We start from the raw sequence: 20,251 nt of genomic DNA, 5'->3' as shown, positions 1-20,251 counted from the left end.
ACGTGGGGAGCTGGCCCCCAAGCGCCAGAAGACGGCGGAGGCGGAGGGGCAGAGCAGCTCTCGGGCTCTGCCACCTCCGCCGCAACAGCAGCAGCCGCAGGAGATCCCGCCGCCGTCGCCAATGACGCGGCACCCAGTGACGCCGCCACCACCACCATCGGAGCCAGGGCCACAAGCCCCACCCCCGCCGCCGGGAGCGCCCTCAGCGGTCGGCCCCCACCCGAGGACCGGGGAGTCTTCAGCGGGAAAGGAGATCCCCTCAATCGCTCAGGGAGGTTGGGAGTGGCTCGACTTCATGTAAGTAGCCTTCTAGAGCTTTTCTTTGTTCCATTTAACCTCTAGGCCCTAACCCCGTTGGTGTGTGCCAGGCCCCTTTTTCCAGATGTGCCGACAGCGTCTGCTGGCGATTCACCAGCCGGGGGGTCCGGCCCCCAGCCATCTTCATCCTCCCCCGCTGGGAAGTCGGCGACAGCACCAGCAAGGCCTCCACCCCCGCCAGCACCGGAAGAGTCCGGACCCGGAGGTCCGGAGCCAGAGGCTGCACCCCTGGGGTCCTAAGCCGCACCTCAAGAGGAGGCTGTCCGGCCTGCTGCGACAGCTGAAGTGCCAGCTGCGGCGGCAGCGCCAGACGCCATGGCGGAGGCCCCTCCAGCAGAGCCGGCTGCAGAGGAGGCTGTGGTGGCGGCAGAGGCAGCAGCGCCGAAGGTCGCGGAGGTCGCCAGCTCCGCCTCACCACCCGTGCAGGAGGAGGAGCCGGAGGTGGTGTACGGGAGGCGCCTTCTTCCGAACCCGGTGGAGATCCCTCTTCCCCACCTCCTGATCAAGGTCCAACGGGCGCAGGAGGAGGCAGAGGCGGGCTTCCACCGGGAGTGGGAGAAGCTAAAGGCAGAGCGCCTCCGGCTCTCTGACTGGGAGCTCCGCCTAGGGGACCAGATCAAGATAGTCTCCTCCCGCCATGCCGAGGAGTGCGCCCAGCTCGAGCAGGAGCACGATGACCTGCAGGAGCAGCTGCAGAAGGTCCTCGAGCGAGAGGCGGCGGCTGCCCAGCGGGAGAGAGCGGCCGTCCGGCGGGAAGCGATGGTCATCGAGCGGGAGCTGGCAATGGAGGAGAGGTCGAGGGTCGCCCTCGAGCTGACCAACCATGCCAAGGTGGCGCTGAAGCTGATCGAAGAGCAGCGCGCCACCCTCGCGGAACGGGAGGCGGCCGTGGTGAAGGGGGAGGCCAACCTTGCCGTCCACCAGGAGGAGTTGGCGGCCCAGACCCAGTGGCTCCAGGAGCGAGAGGCATCACTCCAGGAGCGGGAGGCCAAGGTGGAGGAGTACCTGGCGGAGCGGAGCGCCAGCATCGACCGGGTCGTGAGGTGGGCCAGTGAAGTGAACCCCTCCCTGGATGCTCTCGGACTAAGTCCCATCCAAGTCGCTGCGGCCCCACCCTCACTTGGCGCCGTCCTCTCGGTGCTGGACTCCACTGTCGAGCGACTGCGACACTGGAGTCCGCCATCCTCGACCGCCTAGAGATAGAAGGGCGAGCGGTTGCCCGGGGGATGGCAGAGTACATTCTTATCTGCTTCCGGAGCCACGACCCCGCCTTTCTACTGACTCCAATCCTGGTTGGCCCCGTCCGGGCGACGGCGACCGCCGCGCAGGAAGGAGTGCAGGAGGCGGCGGACATGGTGGCGTCCCGCGTCCAGCGCCGTCCCGGACCTGCAAGGAGGAGGGACTCCTCCGGACCACCAGAACAATAGGAGTAGCTCCTTTTTTTGTTGCTTTTGTTTATGTAATGTAATGTTGTGTACATTATAAGTAATGTATTTTGTTAAAAGCAAGGCTTAAGCGTTTTATGTGTCTGTTTGTGCGAGAAAACTTAGGGCTTTTTGATTGCTAATTCTGTTATGTGCTCTTGAGAAGACTTAGCTGTTTTTCGATTTCCGACTCTGTCATGTGCTCCCAAGCGTACTGAGGTCCCTTGGCCCCCTAGAAGGTAGTCGCAATGAATTGGGACTAGCTGCCATAAAACCGAGGTCTTGCACATGACTTAAAATCGACGCTTAGCAGACGTCCCCACGGCGTCCCGGACTTCACGAGCAAGGGTCCATTGAGTTGCATAGCGGATCAGAGCGCCAGGACCTGGGTTCAAGGATTGAAGGAGTCCGGGTTCCTAGGTCCGTGGTTTGAGGTACTACGGTACCCATCCTAGGGAGGCAGGGCGTGTAGGCTTAGGGTACGGAACCAGGCTAAGCGGCTACACCACCCTGGACCCCAGCAAAGGACGGGCACGTTTCCCTGAAGCCAGTCCCTAGGAAGCCGGTCCCTTCCCTCCTGTGAAGCAGAGGTCCTGGGGCAGGAATGCTACGTAGCAACTCAAAATAGGTCTCGGGCTCGTTATGGAAGCAAAGGACCATGTGGGGTGTTAGTGGAGCAAGAAACAAGGAAAAACAGAATCGCATAAACCTTATGGACAAACTGAGAATAAATTTTTTCTTAATAAATTGGTACAGATAGAGTGTGCGATGTACGCCAGGGGTCGGGATTACCAGGGCGGACCTCCACCGCCCTGGTCCGCACAAGGATGCTACCAATTACAAAGGAAAGAATTCCCTCTCAGCTAGGCCCCTAAGGGTAGAACTTACGGAGGTGCTCAATATTCCACGGGTTGGGTAGCTGCATGCCTTCTTCCGTAGCCAAGCGAACAGATCCGGATCGGCACACCTTTGTTACTTTAAAGGTCCCCTCCCAGCTGGGGAGAGTTTATGTAGCCCCTCTCGGTTCAGGATTCGCCTTAGGATCAGGTCCCCGATCCGGAGCTTCCTACTATGCACGAACCGTTGATGATAATGCCGGAGCGCTTGGTTGTACCGTGCATTTTGGACTATTGCTCGCCATCTTCGCTCATCGACGAGGTCCTCGTCTTGGTGACGCTGCTGCTCCTACAAGTCCTCATCGAAAGCTTGGACCCGTAGCGAGCCCATGGTGATCTCTGGGGGAAGGCATGCTTCAGCCCTATAGACCAGGAAGAAAGGGGTCTCCCCAGTCGCTCGGCTGGGTGTGGTCCGGTTCCCCCATAGTATGCTCGGGAGCTGATCAACCCATTTTGCGCCATGTTTATCAAGATCACAGTAGGTCCGGATCTTGAGCCCTCTGAGGATCTCAGCATTAGCCCGCTCGACTTGGCCATTGCTCCTGGGATGCGCCACGGAGGCGAAACAGAGCTGAATACCAATATCCTCGCAGTACTCTTGGAAGTATTGGCTCGTGAACTGAGTCCCATTGTTAGTGATGATTCGGTTCGGGACTCCGAACCAACACACGATTGACTTGAGGAAGGTTATTGCTGACGCCTTGGTAATGTTGACCACTGGGGTTGCTTCCGGCCACTTGGTGAACTTGTCAATGGTGACGTAGAGGTACCGGTACCCACCGACGGCCCTAAGGAAAGGTCCCAAGATATCCAACCCCCATACGGTAAAGGGCCATGAGGGTGGAATCATCTGCAGCGCCTGAGCTAGAGAATGTATCTGCTTTCCATGAAACTGACACGCTTTGCAGGACCTTACCAGTTCAGCTGCATCCTGGAGCGCTGTCGGCCAGTAAAAACCATGCCGGCAGGCCTTACCAACCAGCGTACGGGATGAAGAATGACTTCCGCACTCACCTCTATGGATCTCTGTGAGCAAGTCGCAGCCCTCTTCCCGGGTTATGCACCGCATGAGGATACCGTTGGCGCCACGGGGATAGAGATCCCCTTCTACCATCGTGTATCGCTTAGCCATCCGGACTATGCGCTCAGCAGATTCTTGGTCTTCAGGAAGAAAATTATCTTTCAGATAGTCTCAGACCTTGGAGATCCATGCATCGGGACCTTCCTAAGAAACTGGGCGTGGCTCCCCGGGGTCTTCGGGACTCTCGAGAGTGCGCACAACCCTTGGCGGGCTCCACGGATGGAGCGCCTGGGACCGCTAGCTTCGAGGTGCTAGTCCGACCCCCATCGCCCGGATCGGCAGGCTGGGCGGAAGGCTTCAGCAAACATCTTTGGAAAACGCCCTCTGGCATGGATGCCTGAGTCGAAGCCCTCACGGAGAGTGCATCAGCCGCTGAGTTGCCTTCGCGTGGAACGTATTGCAGTTCCAGCACATCCAAGTCCTTCTCCAGCTCCCTCACGTGCATGAGGTAGGCTGCAAGCTGGGGATTGTTGCAGCAACACTCCCCCCGGACCTGCCTGATGACGAGTTGGGAGTCTCCTTTGACCAGGAGCTCCCGGATCCCCAGGGACAGTGCCATTGTGAGTTCAAAGATTAAGGCCTCATACTCCACCATGTTGTTGGTGGCCTCAAAGTTGAGGAGCACCATGTACTTCACTTGCTCGCCGTTAGGGTCGATGAGGACCATGCTAGCCCCAGCCTTCTTGTTGCGTGCAGACCCGTCGAAGAAAAGTGTCCAGTGACGTCCGTGAACATCGGAGGCCTGGCCTGAGGTGGGGGGTCCGACCCATGGTCGGACCCCCTGAGATGCCTGGAGTCGGAGTCCATTCTGCAACGAAGTCTGCAAGGGACTGGCTCTTGATGGCGTGGTGTGGCTGGAAGTCGAGTTGAAAACTAGCAAATTCTGCTGCCCACTTGGCGATGTTGCCTGTGGCGTTGGAATTGTGGAGGATGGCCCTCAATGGGTAAGAGGTCACCACCACAATCTTGTGAGCCTGGAAATAATGACGGAGCTTCCGGAACACAACGAGTATAGCATAAATGAGCTTATGCGTCTCAGGATACCTAGCCTTTGCCTCATGAAGGACCTCGCTGATGTAGTAGACCGGCTTCTGGACAGCCTTGACTTTACCTGCCGGACTGAGTCCTTCTTCTTGAGCTGGGGACTCGCCGGAACCCAAGTCACTTGATGCTTCCCCAAGTTGGGACCCGGCTGGGCCCTCCGAAGCAGGGCCGGTTGTAACACTGGTGGAGGCCGGACCTCCCTCTCTTACAAGAGGAACCACAGGGGCCCCCTGCGGGAGCTGCTCGGATCTCTCAGCGACCAGCACCATGCTGATCAACTCAGTCGTCGCTGCTAGGTAAAGAAAAGTATCTCACCTGGGTCCGGTGTGACCAGGACCGGCAGAGAGTTGAGGTACTGCTTCATCTCCTGGAAGGCATGTTCCGCCTCCTCCGTCCATGCGAATGGACCGGACCCCCTCATCAGTTTGAAGAAGGGAAGGGTCCTCTCTGCCAGCCTCGATATGAAGCGGCTGAGGGCTGCAAGGGACCCCGTCAACCTCTGCATGTCCTTGAGACGCGCAGGTGGTCTCATTGCCTCGATTGCCCGGATCTTATCCGGGTTCGCCTCAATTCCTCGGTGTGACACCAGGAAACCGAGGAGCTTTCCCGCTGAAACGCAAAAAACGCACTTCTCGGGGTTAAGCTTTGTAAAGATCGCTCGTAGCTTGTCAAAGACTTGAGCTAAATTTCCTAGGAGGGAATTCGATTCTCTAGTCTTGACCACGATGTCATCTACATACAACTCTACTATATCTCTAACCAAATCACCTAAAGTGATGTTCATTGCACGAGCAAAAGTGGGTAGAGCATTAAGCAGTCCATATGGCATTACAATATAGCAATAAAGACCATCCACTGTTACAAAAGCAGTATGCTTCCTATCATCACTAGCCATTTTGATTTGATGAAAACCAGAATAGGCATCTATGAAGGACAGCAAGTCGCACCCGGAGGTGGAGTCTACAATCTGATCTATTCGAGGAAGTGGATAGGGGTCTTTTGGACATGCCTTATTGAGATTGGTGTAGTTGATGCACATCCGAATCTTCCCGTTAGCCTTTGGGACTATGACCGGATTGGCCAACCACACTGGGTGTTCGATGAAGCCAACCTGCAGTAGCTTACGGACCTCTTCACGGATGAAGTTTTGCGGCTCGATGGACTGCTTCCGAGGCTTTTGTCGGACTGGTCTAGCATCGGGGTGGATCTTCAGATGGTGCTCAATCACCTCCCTAGGGATCCCGGGCATCTGTGATGGCTCCTAGGCGAACACGTCAACATTTGCCCGGAGGAAGGCGATGAGCGCGCTTTCCTATTTCTCTCCCAGATTCCCACCGATGCGGGTGGTCTGGGAGGCTTCCGCTCTGACCTGGATGGTCTTCACGGGAACATCGTCCGTATCGGACGGACGGACCTTGGGCGCCTTGGTCGGAGCCTTGGCACGTGCGGATGAGGGGTCGGACCCCTCTACGCCAGCTGCCGGGGCAAGCCCTGCCGCCAACGCATGGAGCTTCTCAACCGCCACGACGGCAGCGGTCCTGTCGCTCTGCACGGTGAGGACGCCTGCCGGGGACGGCATCTCGAGGACCAAGTACCGTAATGGGCAACGGCCATGAACCGGTACAGGGCCGGTCTGCCTATGATGGCATTGAAGGGGAGGTTAACTTCCGCAACCTCGAACTGCACGTTCTCTGTGCGGAAGTTGACCTCCGTCCCGAATGTGACCGGCAGGGAGATGGTCCCTACCGGGTAAACGGGATTCGGGCCCACTCCGGAGAATGGGCGCGACGGAGCCAGCTTGGACTCCGGGATCTGCAGGTGTTTAAACGCTGCATAGCTGATGATGCTGAGGCCAACGCCTCCGTCGATCAGCACGTGGTGGAGGCGGACGTTGGCGATGGTGGGGACCGTGACAAACAGCAGCACACCAACACCCGCCATGTTCTCCGGGCAGTCAGATGGCCTGAAGGAGATGGTGGTGCTCTTCCACCGCTGGTGGGGCGCCGCCTTTGGCATCCCCAGCTTCTCGGTGAAGAGTCTTGATGTCCCGCCGGGAGACGAGCTCCGAACTGCCGCCGTACATAACGTACAGCTTCTTGCGGTGCTCATCACCACCGGACTCGGAGTCGGACTGGTGGAAGAGACCCTTGAGGTCTTTGTTTGGGGTTTCATAACCCAACTCCCTCTCCGTCGCGGCTGCATCGGCATCGGAGGCCTTCTCCTTTCCGGACCGCCACGGAGGGGAGGAGCCTTCCCTGGAGGCTTGGTCGCGCCTTTTGCTAAGGCGCTCCGCGAGCTTCTGGATCTCGCAGCATTCGGTGGCACTGTGGCGAGCCCTAGGATGAACAGGGCACGACCCGAGGTCGGTGCGCTGTTGACGTGGGCGCTTGCCGTGGGAGTTCTGGCCTCCACCCGCTGCCGCTGCAGCGACCGGACCCCCTACCTGTGACTTCAAAGCCACGGTTCTTCTTGTTCTTTTTCTTACTGCTGCCAGGGGCAGGACACTGGGCCCGCTCATCTGAGTGGGTCCTCCCTAAGTTGTAGAGTGCCACGCACGGCCCTCTGTAGCCCTGGCGCATTTGTCCGCCAAGGCAAACAAGGTGGTGACTGTCTCCACCTGATGTGTCGCCAGCTTCTCCAGCATCTTCTCATCACGGACCCCCTGACAGGAAGCCGTGATAATAGATGGATCGGAGATACGCAAAATAGTTCCACGTACCTTGGTGAAGTGGGAGATGAAGGTCCAGAGGGTTTCTCCGGGTTGTTGCCTCACAGCGTGAAGGTGGGCCTCCACCCCGTGCTGCTAGTACGCACTGGCAAAATTTGCCGTGAACTGTACGCAAAGCTCACCCCAGGATTGGATGGATCCCGGAGTGAGGTTCATGAGCCAGGTCCGGGCTGGCCCGGTCAAGGCTACATGAAAGTAACTCGCCATGATGACATCGTTACCCCCAGCCGCCGTGATGGCGGTGATGTAGACCTGCAGGAATTCTGACGGGTTGGTTGACCCATCATACTTTTCTGGCAGGTGGGGCCAAAACTTAGACGGCCAGGCGACCGCGCGAAGGTGGTCTGCGAGCGCTGCGCAGCCCACCCCCGACACCGGTGCCTGAGCGAGTCCCTGCGGCCTAGCCACGACCGCATCAAGCTCGGGCGCAAGATCCCGACCCTCAATGTTGAGTCGGCGGTTGCGCGCTCGCTCGATGGAGACACGGGTGTCCTCTCCCGCACGTCTGCTGCTGAGCTCTGCCCGGAGATCCTCGGTCCGTGCACTCCTTACTGATGGAGAGTGCACAGAGCCGGATGCGCCGCCCTGATGACGGCGCTGTCTGGACACAGATCCCCCCGCTGAATCTGGGGAGGCCTGTGCCAGGTTGAGGAGGCGATCGATGTCATCACGCCACTGCCTCTGTGCGTCAGGCGAGGCAGCCTCACCAGGAGGGTTGCGGAGCAACTCCCTGGCTGCCACGAGCGGCCAGTTTTGTGCAGGCACCGATTGGGCCACGGAGGCCTGCTCCGCAGCCCGCTGGGGAGCAGCACGCGATGCCGCCCTAGGTGGGAGACGGTGCACGGTGTGTGGCGTGAATGACGCCACTTCCTCGCCCAAGAGGAGGTCGTGAGGCCCATTTTCCCGCGCCATTGCGGTCTTGAGCTTCGACCAAGCGCAAACCAAACCTAAGACCCCTACCTAGCGCGCCAGATAGGGGAGGAAATCTCTAGCCGGGTGGCGGAACGCACCCACCTAGTCCTAGTTTAGGAAGAGTTTGGGGGAGACCTAGGAGCGCTTGATCAAAGGACGGATGAACACGGGAAAGACGCGAGGATTTAGAGTGGTTCGGGCCGCCGGAGCGTAATACCCTACGTCCACTTGAGTGTTGTATTGCTTGAGTGTGCTTGTGGACAGCTTGTGGGTCTAGACCTTGTGAGAGTCTAAAAAACCTGTGTTCTAACGGGTTCCCTCTCCCTTTTATAGCCCAAGGGGAGTGCTTACACTATGCGGGGCCCCAACAGGTGGGCCCGGCCAACAGGAGCCTGTTATATGAGAGATATGGAGATCTTCCTATCCAGCTCCTCTCTGTACTCCTCCGATCGGAAAGTTGATTTGCGTATCTACAGCCAGGATATGGTCTTGTGCCGCCTTACCGGCATAGTGCCTGCTGTCAGTGTTACGCACAGTGGAAGACGTGCTGTTAGTGTTGGGCTAGAACCCTCTGACAGGCATAGGAGCTGCGCTGACCCGCCGCGCCGCCACCTCCGCACGCACTGTGGCAGCGCACGCCTCGGCTCTCCTGCAGCAGACCATCATTACCCATGCGCGTGGTGCTGTGAGTAGACTGTACGCCGCTTGCGCACAGTAAACGATGATACGACGTGCCGCCTTGGAAACAGGCGGGCTTACCGTGGTGTCAGCATACATGCCCCGTGCGTCAGTGAGCAGGCCATACTTTGACTTGGGCACGCACAACCCACCTTTCCGTATTTAATGCGGTAGTTGGGCTGACGCCCCACGGGAGGCCTTCTGCCACGGGCACGTGGCAGGGTTGGCCCGGCAGCCGCCTCACCGGCAGCTTGAGGCGACACGTGGTGGCACCGGACCCCTTCCTGGGGGAGATGGAGGTCCGGGCCCCCGAGGCCAGTCCAGATAGACAGGCCCCAGAGGGGTCTGGCTCCCACACGTGGCGGCGCCGGACCCCCTGGAGGGTCCGGGCCTGTGGAGGCCATTCCCGAGCACCCTTTCCTCGTGGGCACCTAGATAGCACCGGACCTACGTGAGCACGGGAGGGAGGTCCGGAGACCATGATCCCAGCTGCCAAGCCCGGACCGTATGTCCCGTCACCCAAAGGACTAAGGTGAGGACACGGATTGCCTTGCGCCCATCTGGTTGGAGACCCTGTCAGACGACTTACTGACAGACGGGGCCTGCGGAGAGGCAGATCTCCTCGCAGCGGGCTACCACGACCTTCTGGTCGTTGAGTAGCTCCTTGGCGATAATGGAGGATAGGCGGCCGAGCATGTGGTGGCGCGCATCCACCACGATGCGCTTGGCGCACACGCCGGAGCCGGACACCATCACGCCCTTATCTGTAAGGCGGCAGCGACGTGCTAAAGGTCTGGACACCCTAGCAGGAGGTACCCCTATCCGTATGTACCGACATACTCTTTTCCCGGCCGAAAGAAAGCAGCTAGCTGTGATTATATATTAGCCTCTTATGACTGGGTAACATCCTGGGTAGAACGGTACCATACAGCTAGATGCATATGCATGTACTATTCCTCACCTGCACCTGTACACTGTAGCAGTAGCAATGCATCAGCTTAGGCGGCATCACTGCCGGTAGTACTATTCATCAGGTACTAGCAGCTAACTGAATGAGAATATCATATAATTCAGTATATATGATGCGATGGAGAAAAAAGAATGAAAAATTCAGGCGTACGGTCGATGGTCTGTCAGAGTGGGGTTATTCTGAATCATCCCAATCTCAAATCATAGCTTGCAACGGCATGCATGGATCCATAACCCATTGTCAACCGTAACAAAAGCCAGGCAGCAGCTTAGGTAGCTGCGTGCCTGAGAGATGAATTAATAATGCATGCATGATTACCTACCTGCAAAGAAGATCGAGACCGACGGACTGGTCCCTGCAATGGCCGGCCTTACCAACAATCATGCGTCTTGTTCAACATCAAACCGCTACTGCATCATTGAGACAAGGAATTTTCAAGAACAAATAGTGTGCAACTGTGCATGCATGGTGGATCATTGGCAGCAGAAAGGAGAAGTTATATATTAGAAAGCTGCTGGCTAGCTGTTTCATTATATATGCAGCTAGCTGTGCTGTGCAGTGCCTAGCTAGTCCGCTCCAGGGTCCTCTAGTTTCCTTTGCAAAGTCAGTACCCATCCCATCATGCATGCATGCATGGGAAACACTGCATTACTACGTACTCTCACCATCCAGTGGTGGATCCAGGATTTCAATCATGAAGATGAAGGTGCCAACTTAAGCAATGCATGATGCAATCCGCCAAAAAATTCAAGCCACATTACACAATGCAACCACCAAAATTTATAGTAGTAGTTCGGATGATTAAGAACACTATCCCTCCAAAACAAACAAACAAACAAAAAAGAAAGGTCTGCATCTACCAGTATATTTTTGTGGAGGCCCAGTTAGGCTGCTGGGCCGTACTTATGTCATGTCATGTCAGGTCAGGTCTACTCCATCTGTATAAAGATAAAGAGCTTTTGGGCTCTTTTGCAGGATGTGATGTCACAGTGGGCCGCCGCCGCCTTGGATCCGGAAGCGTCGCAGGCCGAGCTTTCGGCCCGTGAGCCTGACGTCCTCCCTGATCTGGTTCCGGTACTCGCCGAAGGTGAAGCTCTTGTAGCGAGGTGGCCGATCGCCGCCGCCGGCAGTGCTGCTGCGCGGGCGGATGAGCGTGTCGTAGGCGGGGCAGAGGAAGAATGCAACGGAGAACCTCTCGCTCGCCGCGCTCGCCATGACCCGGTGCTCCACGCTCCGGTAGCGGTCGTTGCTCCACGCCTGCAGGAGGTCGCCCACGTTCACGATCAGCGCGCCGGGGTTGGGTTCCACGGCGAGCCACCGCCCGCCCTTGCGCAGCTGCAGGCCGCCCACGCCGTCCTGGTGCAGGATGGTCAGGAAGTCGCTGTCCGTGTGCGGGCACAGCCCGAAGGCGCCGCTCGCCGCGCCGCACGGCGGGTACCGGTTCAGCCGCAGGAAGCACGTGCTCCGCGTGCACCTCGACACCACGTCCTCCTCGTCGCCGCGCAGGTCCGCGACGAGGATCCCCGCAAGCTGCTGCGCCAGCTCCGACATCGCCGTGGACACCTCCTCGATCACTAGCCTGGTCTTGTCACCGGAGGAGGTGGCCGGCGGCGTGCACGTGGTCATGGGGAGGTGGTAGGCCTCCGACCACGACAGCTGCTCCAGGCGCATCGCCGCCGGCGTGCCCCAGCGGTAGCTCTCCGGCGAGAAGTCCAGCAGCGGCTCGCGCACCTTGCGCTGGAAGGGCCGCCGGAACACGGCCACCTGCGCCTCATGCAGCTCGTCCAGCAGCGCCTGCGGCACGCCGTGGTTGGTCACCTGGAAGAATCCCCACTCCGACGCCGCGCGCACGATGGCCTCGAGGCACTGGTCCTCGCCGTGCTGCAGGTCGATCACCGGGAGGACGCACCTGCGGCTGTGATCGTCGTCCGTCGTCGTCGTCCGGTCATCGGCATCCAGTCGGCGCGGGTGGCTGTCCAAGAGATGCTTGTACGTGGCCATCAACGGCGGGTTGGAGTCGTCGTCGTCATTCATCATTGCCGCCGTCGACGAGATGGCAGAGGCCTGCATGTATATATAGGGTGTTAGTTTGATCGTGTGCCTTGCGAGTAATTGTGTCAGTATATACGTCGTCACTGCCATATGTATGCAAGGTTATTGGCCAGCAATGCAATGCCATGCGCATAGGAACAAGAAAGAAAAACGAAGCAACAACATTCTCAGAACCTACGCCGATTCTTTTGTCTTGGGCGTTGCAGTTCAGCCACCGACCACATAATCAAACAAATTCCTGTTTTCCTATATATATCGATAGATCCATGAACAGTACTGTTAGTCCTCCTTATTCATAGTTACGATCGAGAGACTACAAATATAATGCACACTTACGCCAATGAAATAGCCAAATTATTATTTAATCGGCAGCTTGATTAGTTTACCAAATAGCAATCGAGTTCATAAAACTAACCTTTTTTAACACAGTACAGACGCAAACGCTCATGTACACGCACGCACGCTCACTCCTATGAAACTAACATTAAACATAGAATTAGTTGGCCTTCCAGTTTTCCTAAAAAAATTCATGTGGAAGGTGGGAGTAGCCAAAAATCTTGATACATCTCACTATTTTGTCAAAAAATGGAAATGGTATGCTATTTTTTCGATCAGCGATCCTTGGAAGTTTATAGAGCAAAATTAGCATCTAAATCGGCTTTTGACTACAATATCCCAACAATCAATTCAATCAAATTCTTGTAGTGACTTATCCAAGGAGGCTTTTGACTATACTATCCCAAAGGTCACAGCTTTTTCTTATAGAACCTAATGAAATTAAATGTAACGTCAAGAAGGCATTGATAGTCAGAGTTTTAAAAGTGTTGTGTCTGCATGTCTGTGCAAGATGATGTGTGTTTTTAACTGGAAAAAAATATTTGTACAAGGAACAGTGCAGTGGTTCAATCTTATCATAACTAAACTAAACCATTAGGATACATGTGATTATTCATGGATCCTAGTTGACTCCCTTTTGACAGTCGTACATGGTAGAAAACTAAATATATGCAGTAAAAACTACACCAAATTGAAATGGATTTGACACATGACATAGTAACCGTATGCAAATCCGCAGCACGTACGTGGTGAATGTGTAGATTATGCTGCCTCAGATTTTTGTGCAGCATGTGCATGCATACCGACTTTTTAGTTGTAAGTTGTGACTTTATGCATTTGTTTGTCCTCTCTGTGTGGCCGGGCTTCTGTCGCTGACCTGATCATCATTAAGTAACGACACTGCAGCTTATATATCCTGAACTCCTGTTCACGCTAGCTAGCTCATGTATGTCTTCTTACTGTACATTTCTGATCTTGTTCCCCATCCAAGTACAAACGGACTATATGTAGCGCACGAGCTGAATCATACATGGTGATGGTGATTGGTAGACGTGCAACACTGATGGATGAACGTAACCATGAACGATCAAGCAACAAGCAGCGCAAGATCCATCGATACAAACACTAGATAGTTCTTGGGGTCGTTTCGGCCACTGCTGGGGTCAGAATGTTTTTTCCTTTTTGTGTCTTTGTTTCTGGTAGTTCAGTGTGTGGCTATGTTAGCCTGTGGTTTGAAAGTTTTCTGGTAGTGCGTGATGCACTTCTGAGCTGTAAAACCGCTGGAACGGTCTTTTGCCTTGCTTAAGACGGTCCTAAAACTCTAAAAATACAAACACTACATGCATGACCGATAGATTTCAGGAGGTCTGAAGATATAAAAAAGTGAGCGTTCGTTTCTGAGGGATCTACAACCAGCAGATTTGGGAAAACAGTCCATTTATTAATCAAAGGGTTTATGGTACATGACCAGTACTAGTGACCAATAAATCAGCTGTTGCAACAAATTTCTTGAACCGTCTACTCAGATATGACAGATGGAAGTTGCTCTTTTAGCACACAAAGACAAACTACAAAAAACAAAATGACTGCATGCAGTAGTCAAAGATATCTGTATATATAACCAGCTCATACCTTAGATGCATGTAGCACGATTATATATTTTTTTATCGTATTAGCTCGTTTCTGCCGTGTGTGTCAAAATAAAAACTTAAATCTCCAATGACCTGGTGATGGAAGGGGAGGGACAAAACGATGCAGAAACATACATGCACATATATAGAAGATTGCAAATAGATGGAAGAAATAAAAGGAGGTGAGAAAAATGAAACAAGTGAGAGTTACCTGGTTGGGAATTGAATTATTAGCTAGGTAGGGTGGCTGCTAATAAGCGGCTTGGAGTGTTGTCTGCACTGATCGATCGATCACAAGCTACACATAGGTTAGGTAGCTACTAGCTAGCTAGCTAGCTGGTGTGGCGATAGCAGAGAGATGAACTGGCCTGGGCAGGTGATCCAATGCAAGGTGGAGCTCTGCTGGCTGTTCTACATATGAGCACACTAACGAACAAACATATAAAGCTGATGGGCCGGCGAGCCAATTATTGAGGGTCCAGAGCAAGCGAGATTAGGAACTGGTTGGTGGAGGGCATTTTTATGTTGGGGCGGACCTGAACACTGACCTGACCTCCTCCCAAAGGAAGAAGACGACGCTGGAGCCTTTTTTTTTTCTTCCTCTCTCTCTCTCTCTCTCTCTCTCTGATCTCTCTGTCTGTCTCTCTCGGTTCCTGTCAGCCATCAGATGATCGAGATGAGTTCACAGATAGAGCGCATGCAGGAGATCGAAATGTGTGGAGGGTCGCCAGCAAACGTTGAGACCTGCGCCTCCTCTAATCAATCGATTGATCCATCGATCTCTACCTCCTTTATTTACATGATCGAAGGATCTTTGATGATTAATTCCTCTTGCTCCCAGCAGCTTTCCATCTCTCGACATCGATCCATCTATCCCTCTCGAGATCGTGCTCTGGCCTGGGCCGGGGCTACTGATGATGAGGGGTACATGCATGTCGTCGACCCGTCCGGCCCAGCGTCGCGTCGCCATTGATTAGTTCGTTGGTCACCGTAGCAGACGTCCGATATCCGTCCCTGTCTGGCGTCGTCGTGCTCGCTCAAGTGTGAACATACAATCCCCTCTGCCGCACCAGCTCCTCCCACGTACTGCACCTGCACGCGGATGGACCATCAGTTGCTGAATTCTGATGATAATAATGAGCTACTCGCTCCATTCCAAACAGTAGATTATTTTAACAAATACAGATATATAATTTTTACTACATATTTAGATATAGATATAGTATTTATCTAGAGGTGTATAGCTAAAGTCGGTAAAAAAATATAAAAAATAGGAACAGAAGGAGCAGTAGCTAGGCTGGGTAGAGAAAACATCGGTGCAATTGGAGCCATCTGAAAGTAATTGATGAGTGGGATAAAACTGAAAGGAAGCTAAGTGTTTTGCAAGAAGATCCGATCCACATGTACATGATGGCGACGACTATGATGCACATGCGTGCCTCCTGCCGACACATGTAGAAGATGTGATGGCTAGCTAGAGTGCAAAAGATCTCAGTCGCAGCACTGCCACTTTTATGAATAATCATTCAAAAGCGATTGATAAGACGACAGAGCTGCTGGCCGACTAAACTAGTGGATGGCTACGGAGCACATCATATCATCGATAGATAGATAGCTAAAAATATAATGCATGCCCTTAACGAGAAAAAGGCACACAAACAAATTTTCCCTGATATAGATCATAGGTGTCCTACGGTGCATCACCTACAATTGCCGCTACTTGTTTTGCTAGAGTAATTATTAGTCCTTGCACGTAGCAAAGACTATGTATCTAGGAATACCAAAACGGAGGGGGTAACATATATACATATTCTAATACATTTTCTTTCGTAGAATTCGGAGCAGAGTGGATATTGCATATGCGAATACGAATTTTGATGTATGTCGGAAATGGTACGGAGTTAGAGAGGAATTGAACCGGAAACAGAGTTGAATATAGTTGGATATTACGTGCTTCTGAACAGAAATCTTATGCTGATGATCAATACGCCAAGGAACAAACCCACAGAGAAAACAAAGGGCAAAAGATATCTATATGCAAGCAGTGCAAAATAATGTTGTAGAACCATACTATATATAAGTACAGGATATGCCGAATCCCCTTGCATTGGGCTGCTGCCAAGGCAAATAATAAAAGTGCCAAGGTAACCAAATTGTAGTGTTAGTGTGTGTGTGTGTCTACAACACTTTTTTAGATAAAAAAAACAGTTTCATTGATCTTAGGCAAAACTTAGACTACGAGATAGGTCCTACAAAAGCAATGCATCCGTCAAAGATCAGATGACATGCCCACGCGCCACCGTTGCCATGATCAGGTTAGGTTATTAGGGTCTTTAGGTGTTAGATCAGTGGGTGTTCTTGCATTAACTTGAGATAAACAACAGAGGTTCTTGGATTACATGGAGAGATAGGGAATGAGAGGCTAGAGACCCTAATAACCTAACAGATCCAACCAGTAGTAAATGTCAGACCATAGACTTTCAGCTTAGAGAGCAAATTCTTGAAATTCCAAAAGGACCTTGAACAAGGAAGCAACAAAAAACAATCTTTGACATGTACAACGAGCTAAGGTCAGACATAGAGATTTTATCCCCAGAGTTATGGAACCAAGTACCCAACAAACATCACCAAACGGAAGTCCCTCATCAGTACTACTACGTACACCTCTCGAAAAAAAAAATGCCAGCATACCTCGCGGCCAGTCAAAGCTTCAATTGAAAGAATGAATGTAAGCTAACACAAAGTACGTAGACCTTGATCTTTGAAAGCCTATATACAACACATATTGGCGAGAGCTGATCGATGTCTCAGCAAGGCTATATATGACCATACATCCTCGAAAATGCTAGCAACACTAGAAGAATCATCCTTACATTAAGTCCATGAACAACAAGGTTGCTTCCCCAATAACATAATACAGATGGATTAAGATGCCGGTCGACAGTGCAAGATATATATCTGGACAGGTGTAAGCTAGCGATTTTTATTTTATTTTTAACCTTTTTTAAAATTTAATTTTAAAAATAACCAACTCGAACAAATATTTTCAGATCTAACTCTTTTGATCCCGCCAGTGCACGTGGCGTGATAAAAACAGGCTGTTGGAGCGCGCGGAAGGGATCTGCCATGTTGGAGCGCGCGGAAGGGATCTGCCAGCTCGGGAGGGGTCTGCCAGCGCCTATTCCATGTGTCCAGCTTGTCACGCCACTCCTGCCGGCGCGACAAGGTCTCACCATAGAAAAATTATATATTTTTTATACGAACTCAAATGAAGATGATTTTTATATAAAAATTATAGCTCCCGATGAGATCTACAACTTTATAGTTTGGAGTTTTTTCATTTGAGATCACTAAGTGATAGGTTAAGTACCACGGTACCCCAAAGCACGGCCTTTAGGAGACTAAGCAGAGATTAGGCGGATGCCACTGGGCGGCCCGGCCCAGCACGACGCAAGGCGCGGTCGTGCCAGCCCATCAGCGTAGGAAGTCGCTATGGCCCCACAGTAGCAGAACTCGGGACACGTGGCACCCTCCTGACCCGCAACATCGCCGCTGGGGTCGGGAGGCCCAAGCCGATCCCAGGAGGAGCCCGGGCGCAAGATCTCCTAGGGAAGACGCGAGGTGGCATTTACTCTGCCGGATTCGACGTGCATGCGCGCTCCTCCCCCGATAATCGGGGAAGGGGCGCTGCCTACAGCCTGAGGACCGGCGGGGCACCCCGATCAGACGGGCCATTATGAGGCCACAACCGGCGGCCGCTTGGCCCCTCCATTAGCTCGACGGGACGGACCATACCGGGTCACCCTCCGCCACCAGGCATAGGGTAAGGCAAGCACACCGAGCTAGCGGGCCCAGCCGCAGATCCGGCGGTAACGGTAGTAGGTGCGCCGACCTCCCGACTGGTGCGAGGGAGGTTGGATCCGCTGACTAGATGAGAGGCCTATCCACGTCGTATTTGGAGAGGCGTGCCGCAAGGACGACGACGCCATCCCCCATAACAGGATGGCGAACAGGACCGAGGACATGTCATGCGGCGCCACGGACCAGGCGGACAATACATGACTTTAGGAAATGGCGGGGCATGTTCAGTTACGGGTCCGGACAGGACACGTGTAGGATCGTCGACCTCACCTCGGAACTCCAACCTCGGGGGGTGAGACACCCCGTCTCTCACGCAATGTAGCCCAGCCCACCACGTATATAAGGCGGAACCGAACCTTCTCGCAGACAGGCGGACACAGTCACATGTTAGACCACACTCGCACACGCATAACTTGCAAGCGCCCCATTGTAAGCAACAAGCTAGCATTCGAACGTGAGGAACACGAAGAACACCACCCCATACTGGACGTAGGGCAATTGCTCGAACCAGTGTAAATCCTTGCTTTCAATTGTTAGCCATCGACCCATCGAGAATCACGCGCAAATTACTAGTCGATGATTGAAACATCGACACTAAGATGCTTAAACAATTGATTTAAACTTTAAACAGCATATTAAGCACTTGTGCCTCTTGGGATCGTCTCCAACTTGACATGTTCATCGTAGTTCAACGAAAAAAATTCTATATAACATTTGATAGATGGAATAGCATAGAATAACTAATAATAATTTGATAAGAACTAAAATGTTGTCGTAGATCTCGTGGAGAGGTACAATTTTCATATAAAAAACACCTTCTTCCGAGTTCGTATGAAAAAGATATAATTTTTCTAAGGTAAGACCTTGTCCTGCCGGCGGGAGTGGCGGCATGACAGGACTGAACTGTCATGCCGGTGGCAGTGGTGTGACACATAGAATATGCGCTGCAGAACCTCCCGTGCGCGTCAACTTGGCATACCTTCCTCCCGCGCGCTTCAACCTGGCATACCATTTCACACTAATGTATGTGGTGCAACAGTCACCGACACGCAAAAGGTAGATCCGAAAATATTTCTTCGGTGGGTTATTTTTAAAATAAAATTAAGAAAAGGTTAAAAAAATTCTAAGCTAGCAGGGGCAGCATGCAGTACCTACGTGTTCACGAACGAAGGACCTTGGTTTTGGAGCCGGCCTGATGCCTCCGATGCTGCTGGCGTGGCATGCACAGCACAGGGAAGCGAAAGCAGGCCGTAGCTCCTGATTGAATAATGGGTACCGTCGATACATACAAACAGGGTATCTCCTGTCAGTGTGTCCAGCTCGAGAAAAGCGAGGTTACCCGTAACCTCGCACTAAGTTGGGCAACAGGATGCACAGGCTGGGTCTGATGGCTAGGGCACGGTCTCCGGATCTTCCTCCACGCACTAGCACGTCCGGCGCCTCCACATGCCCGCAAGGACAAAAGTGCTCAGGAATGGCTGTTACGAGGCCGGACCACCGTGGGGTGGTCCTGGGCCTCCACGTGAAGAAGCCGGACCCCAGAGGGCCTGAGCGCCTGGGCCAGCCAGGGGGCCCGAACCTCCCATCCCTCTAGGGAGGAGGTCCGGTGCCGCTATATATCCCTGCGGGAGCGCCTGCTAAACCAGCGTCGCCACGTGTCCGGGGGATTTCAGCCTTCTGCGAGAAGCCAGCCCAACTACCGCATTTCATGTGGGTGGTTGGGGTGCGCGCGCCCGAGATAGGGCATGGGCTGCCCTCTGACATGTTGGGCAGGTATGGCTGACATCACGGTAAGCCCGCTAGTTACCGAGGCGGCGCGTCATGTTACAGTGCCGCGTGCATGGGCGAGGAGCGTATGGTCACATCATAGCGCTGCGCGCGTGAGCAAGGAGTCATTATGACCTGCTACAGGAAGGCAACGGTGTGCACAGTTACAATGCGAAAAGGCTACAACACGGCAGGTCAGAGTAGCCCCATCGCCTGTCAGCAGGAGCTGACTCTACAGCGACAACACGCCCCCCTTCTACGTATGTCAGCGGCAGCAGACTCTATGCTAACAGGACTGAAAGCATCTAGACCTCTAAATTGTGTTTTGATAGTTAATGATAACTATAAGTTGACTAACTGTTTCATTGAGTTTTATGAGAGTAGGATGGTCCATAGATGAATAGTTGAAAAGAAGAAAATGGCGCAACGATCTAAGAAGAGACTCAAAATGAACAGCTGAAGGCAAAGGTATAACATAGGGATTTTATTTTTGCCGGTCCAAAGAAGAGTAGAGAAGAACTCGACCGGGTTTTAGGCTAAATAGCCGTACTAT

General features: G+C 53.4%; 1 protein-coding gene across 1 annotated transcript; it reads right to left on the bottom strand.

Annotated features, from left to right (window-relative positions):
- Positions 1 to 10,905: 10,905 nt before the first annotated feature.
- LOC112883053 (gibberellin 2-beta-dioxygenase 8-like) lies at positions 10,906 to 14,514 on the bottom strand. The gene is made up of 2 exons (XM_025948270.1): positions 14,282 to 14,514; positions 10,906 to 12,115 (listed from the first exon to the last, which is right to left on the bottom strand). The coding sequence occupies exon 2, from the start codon at positions 12,086 to 12,088 to the stop codon at positions 11,036 to 11,038; it is 1,053 nt and encodes a 350-aa protein (XP_025804055.1). The 5' UTR covers positions 12,089 to 12,115; positions 14,282 to 14,514; the 3' UTR covers positions 10,906 to 11,035.
- Positions 14,515 to 20,251: the final 5,737 nt, after the last annotated feature.

The sequence above is a fragment of the Panicum hallii genome, chromosome 2, assembly GCF_002211085.1.
Source record: "Panicum hallii strain FIL2 chromosome 2, PHallii_v3.1, whole genome shotgun sequence".
Lineage (NCBI taxonomy): Eukaryota > Viridiplantae > Streptophyta > Magnoliopsida > Poales > Poaceae > Panicum > Panicum hallii.
The sequence above is the reverse complement of the archived record's forward strand: the minus strand, read 5'-3'. Positions and strand labels throughout refer to the sequence as shown.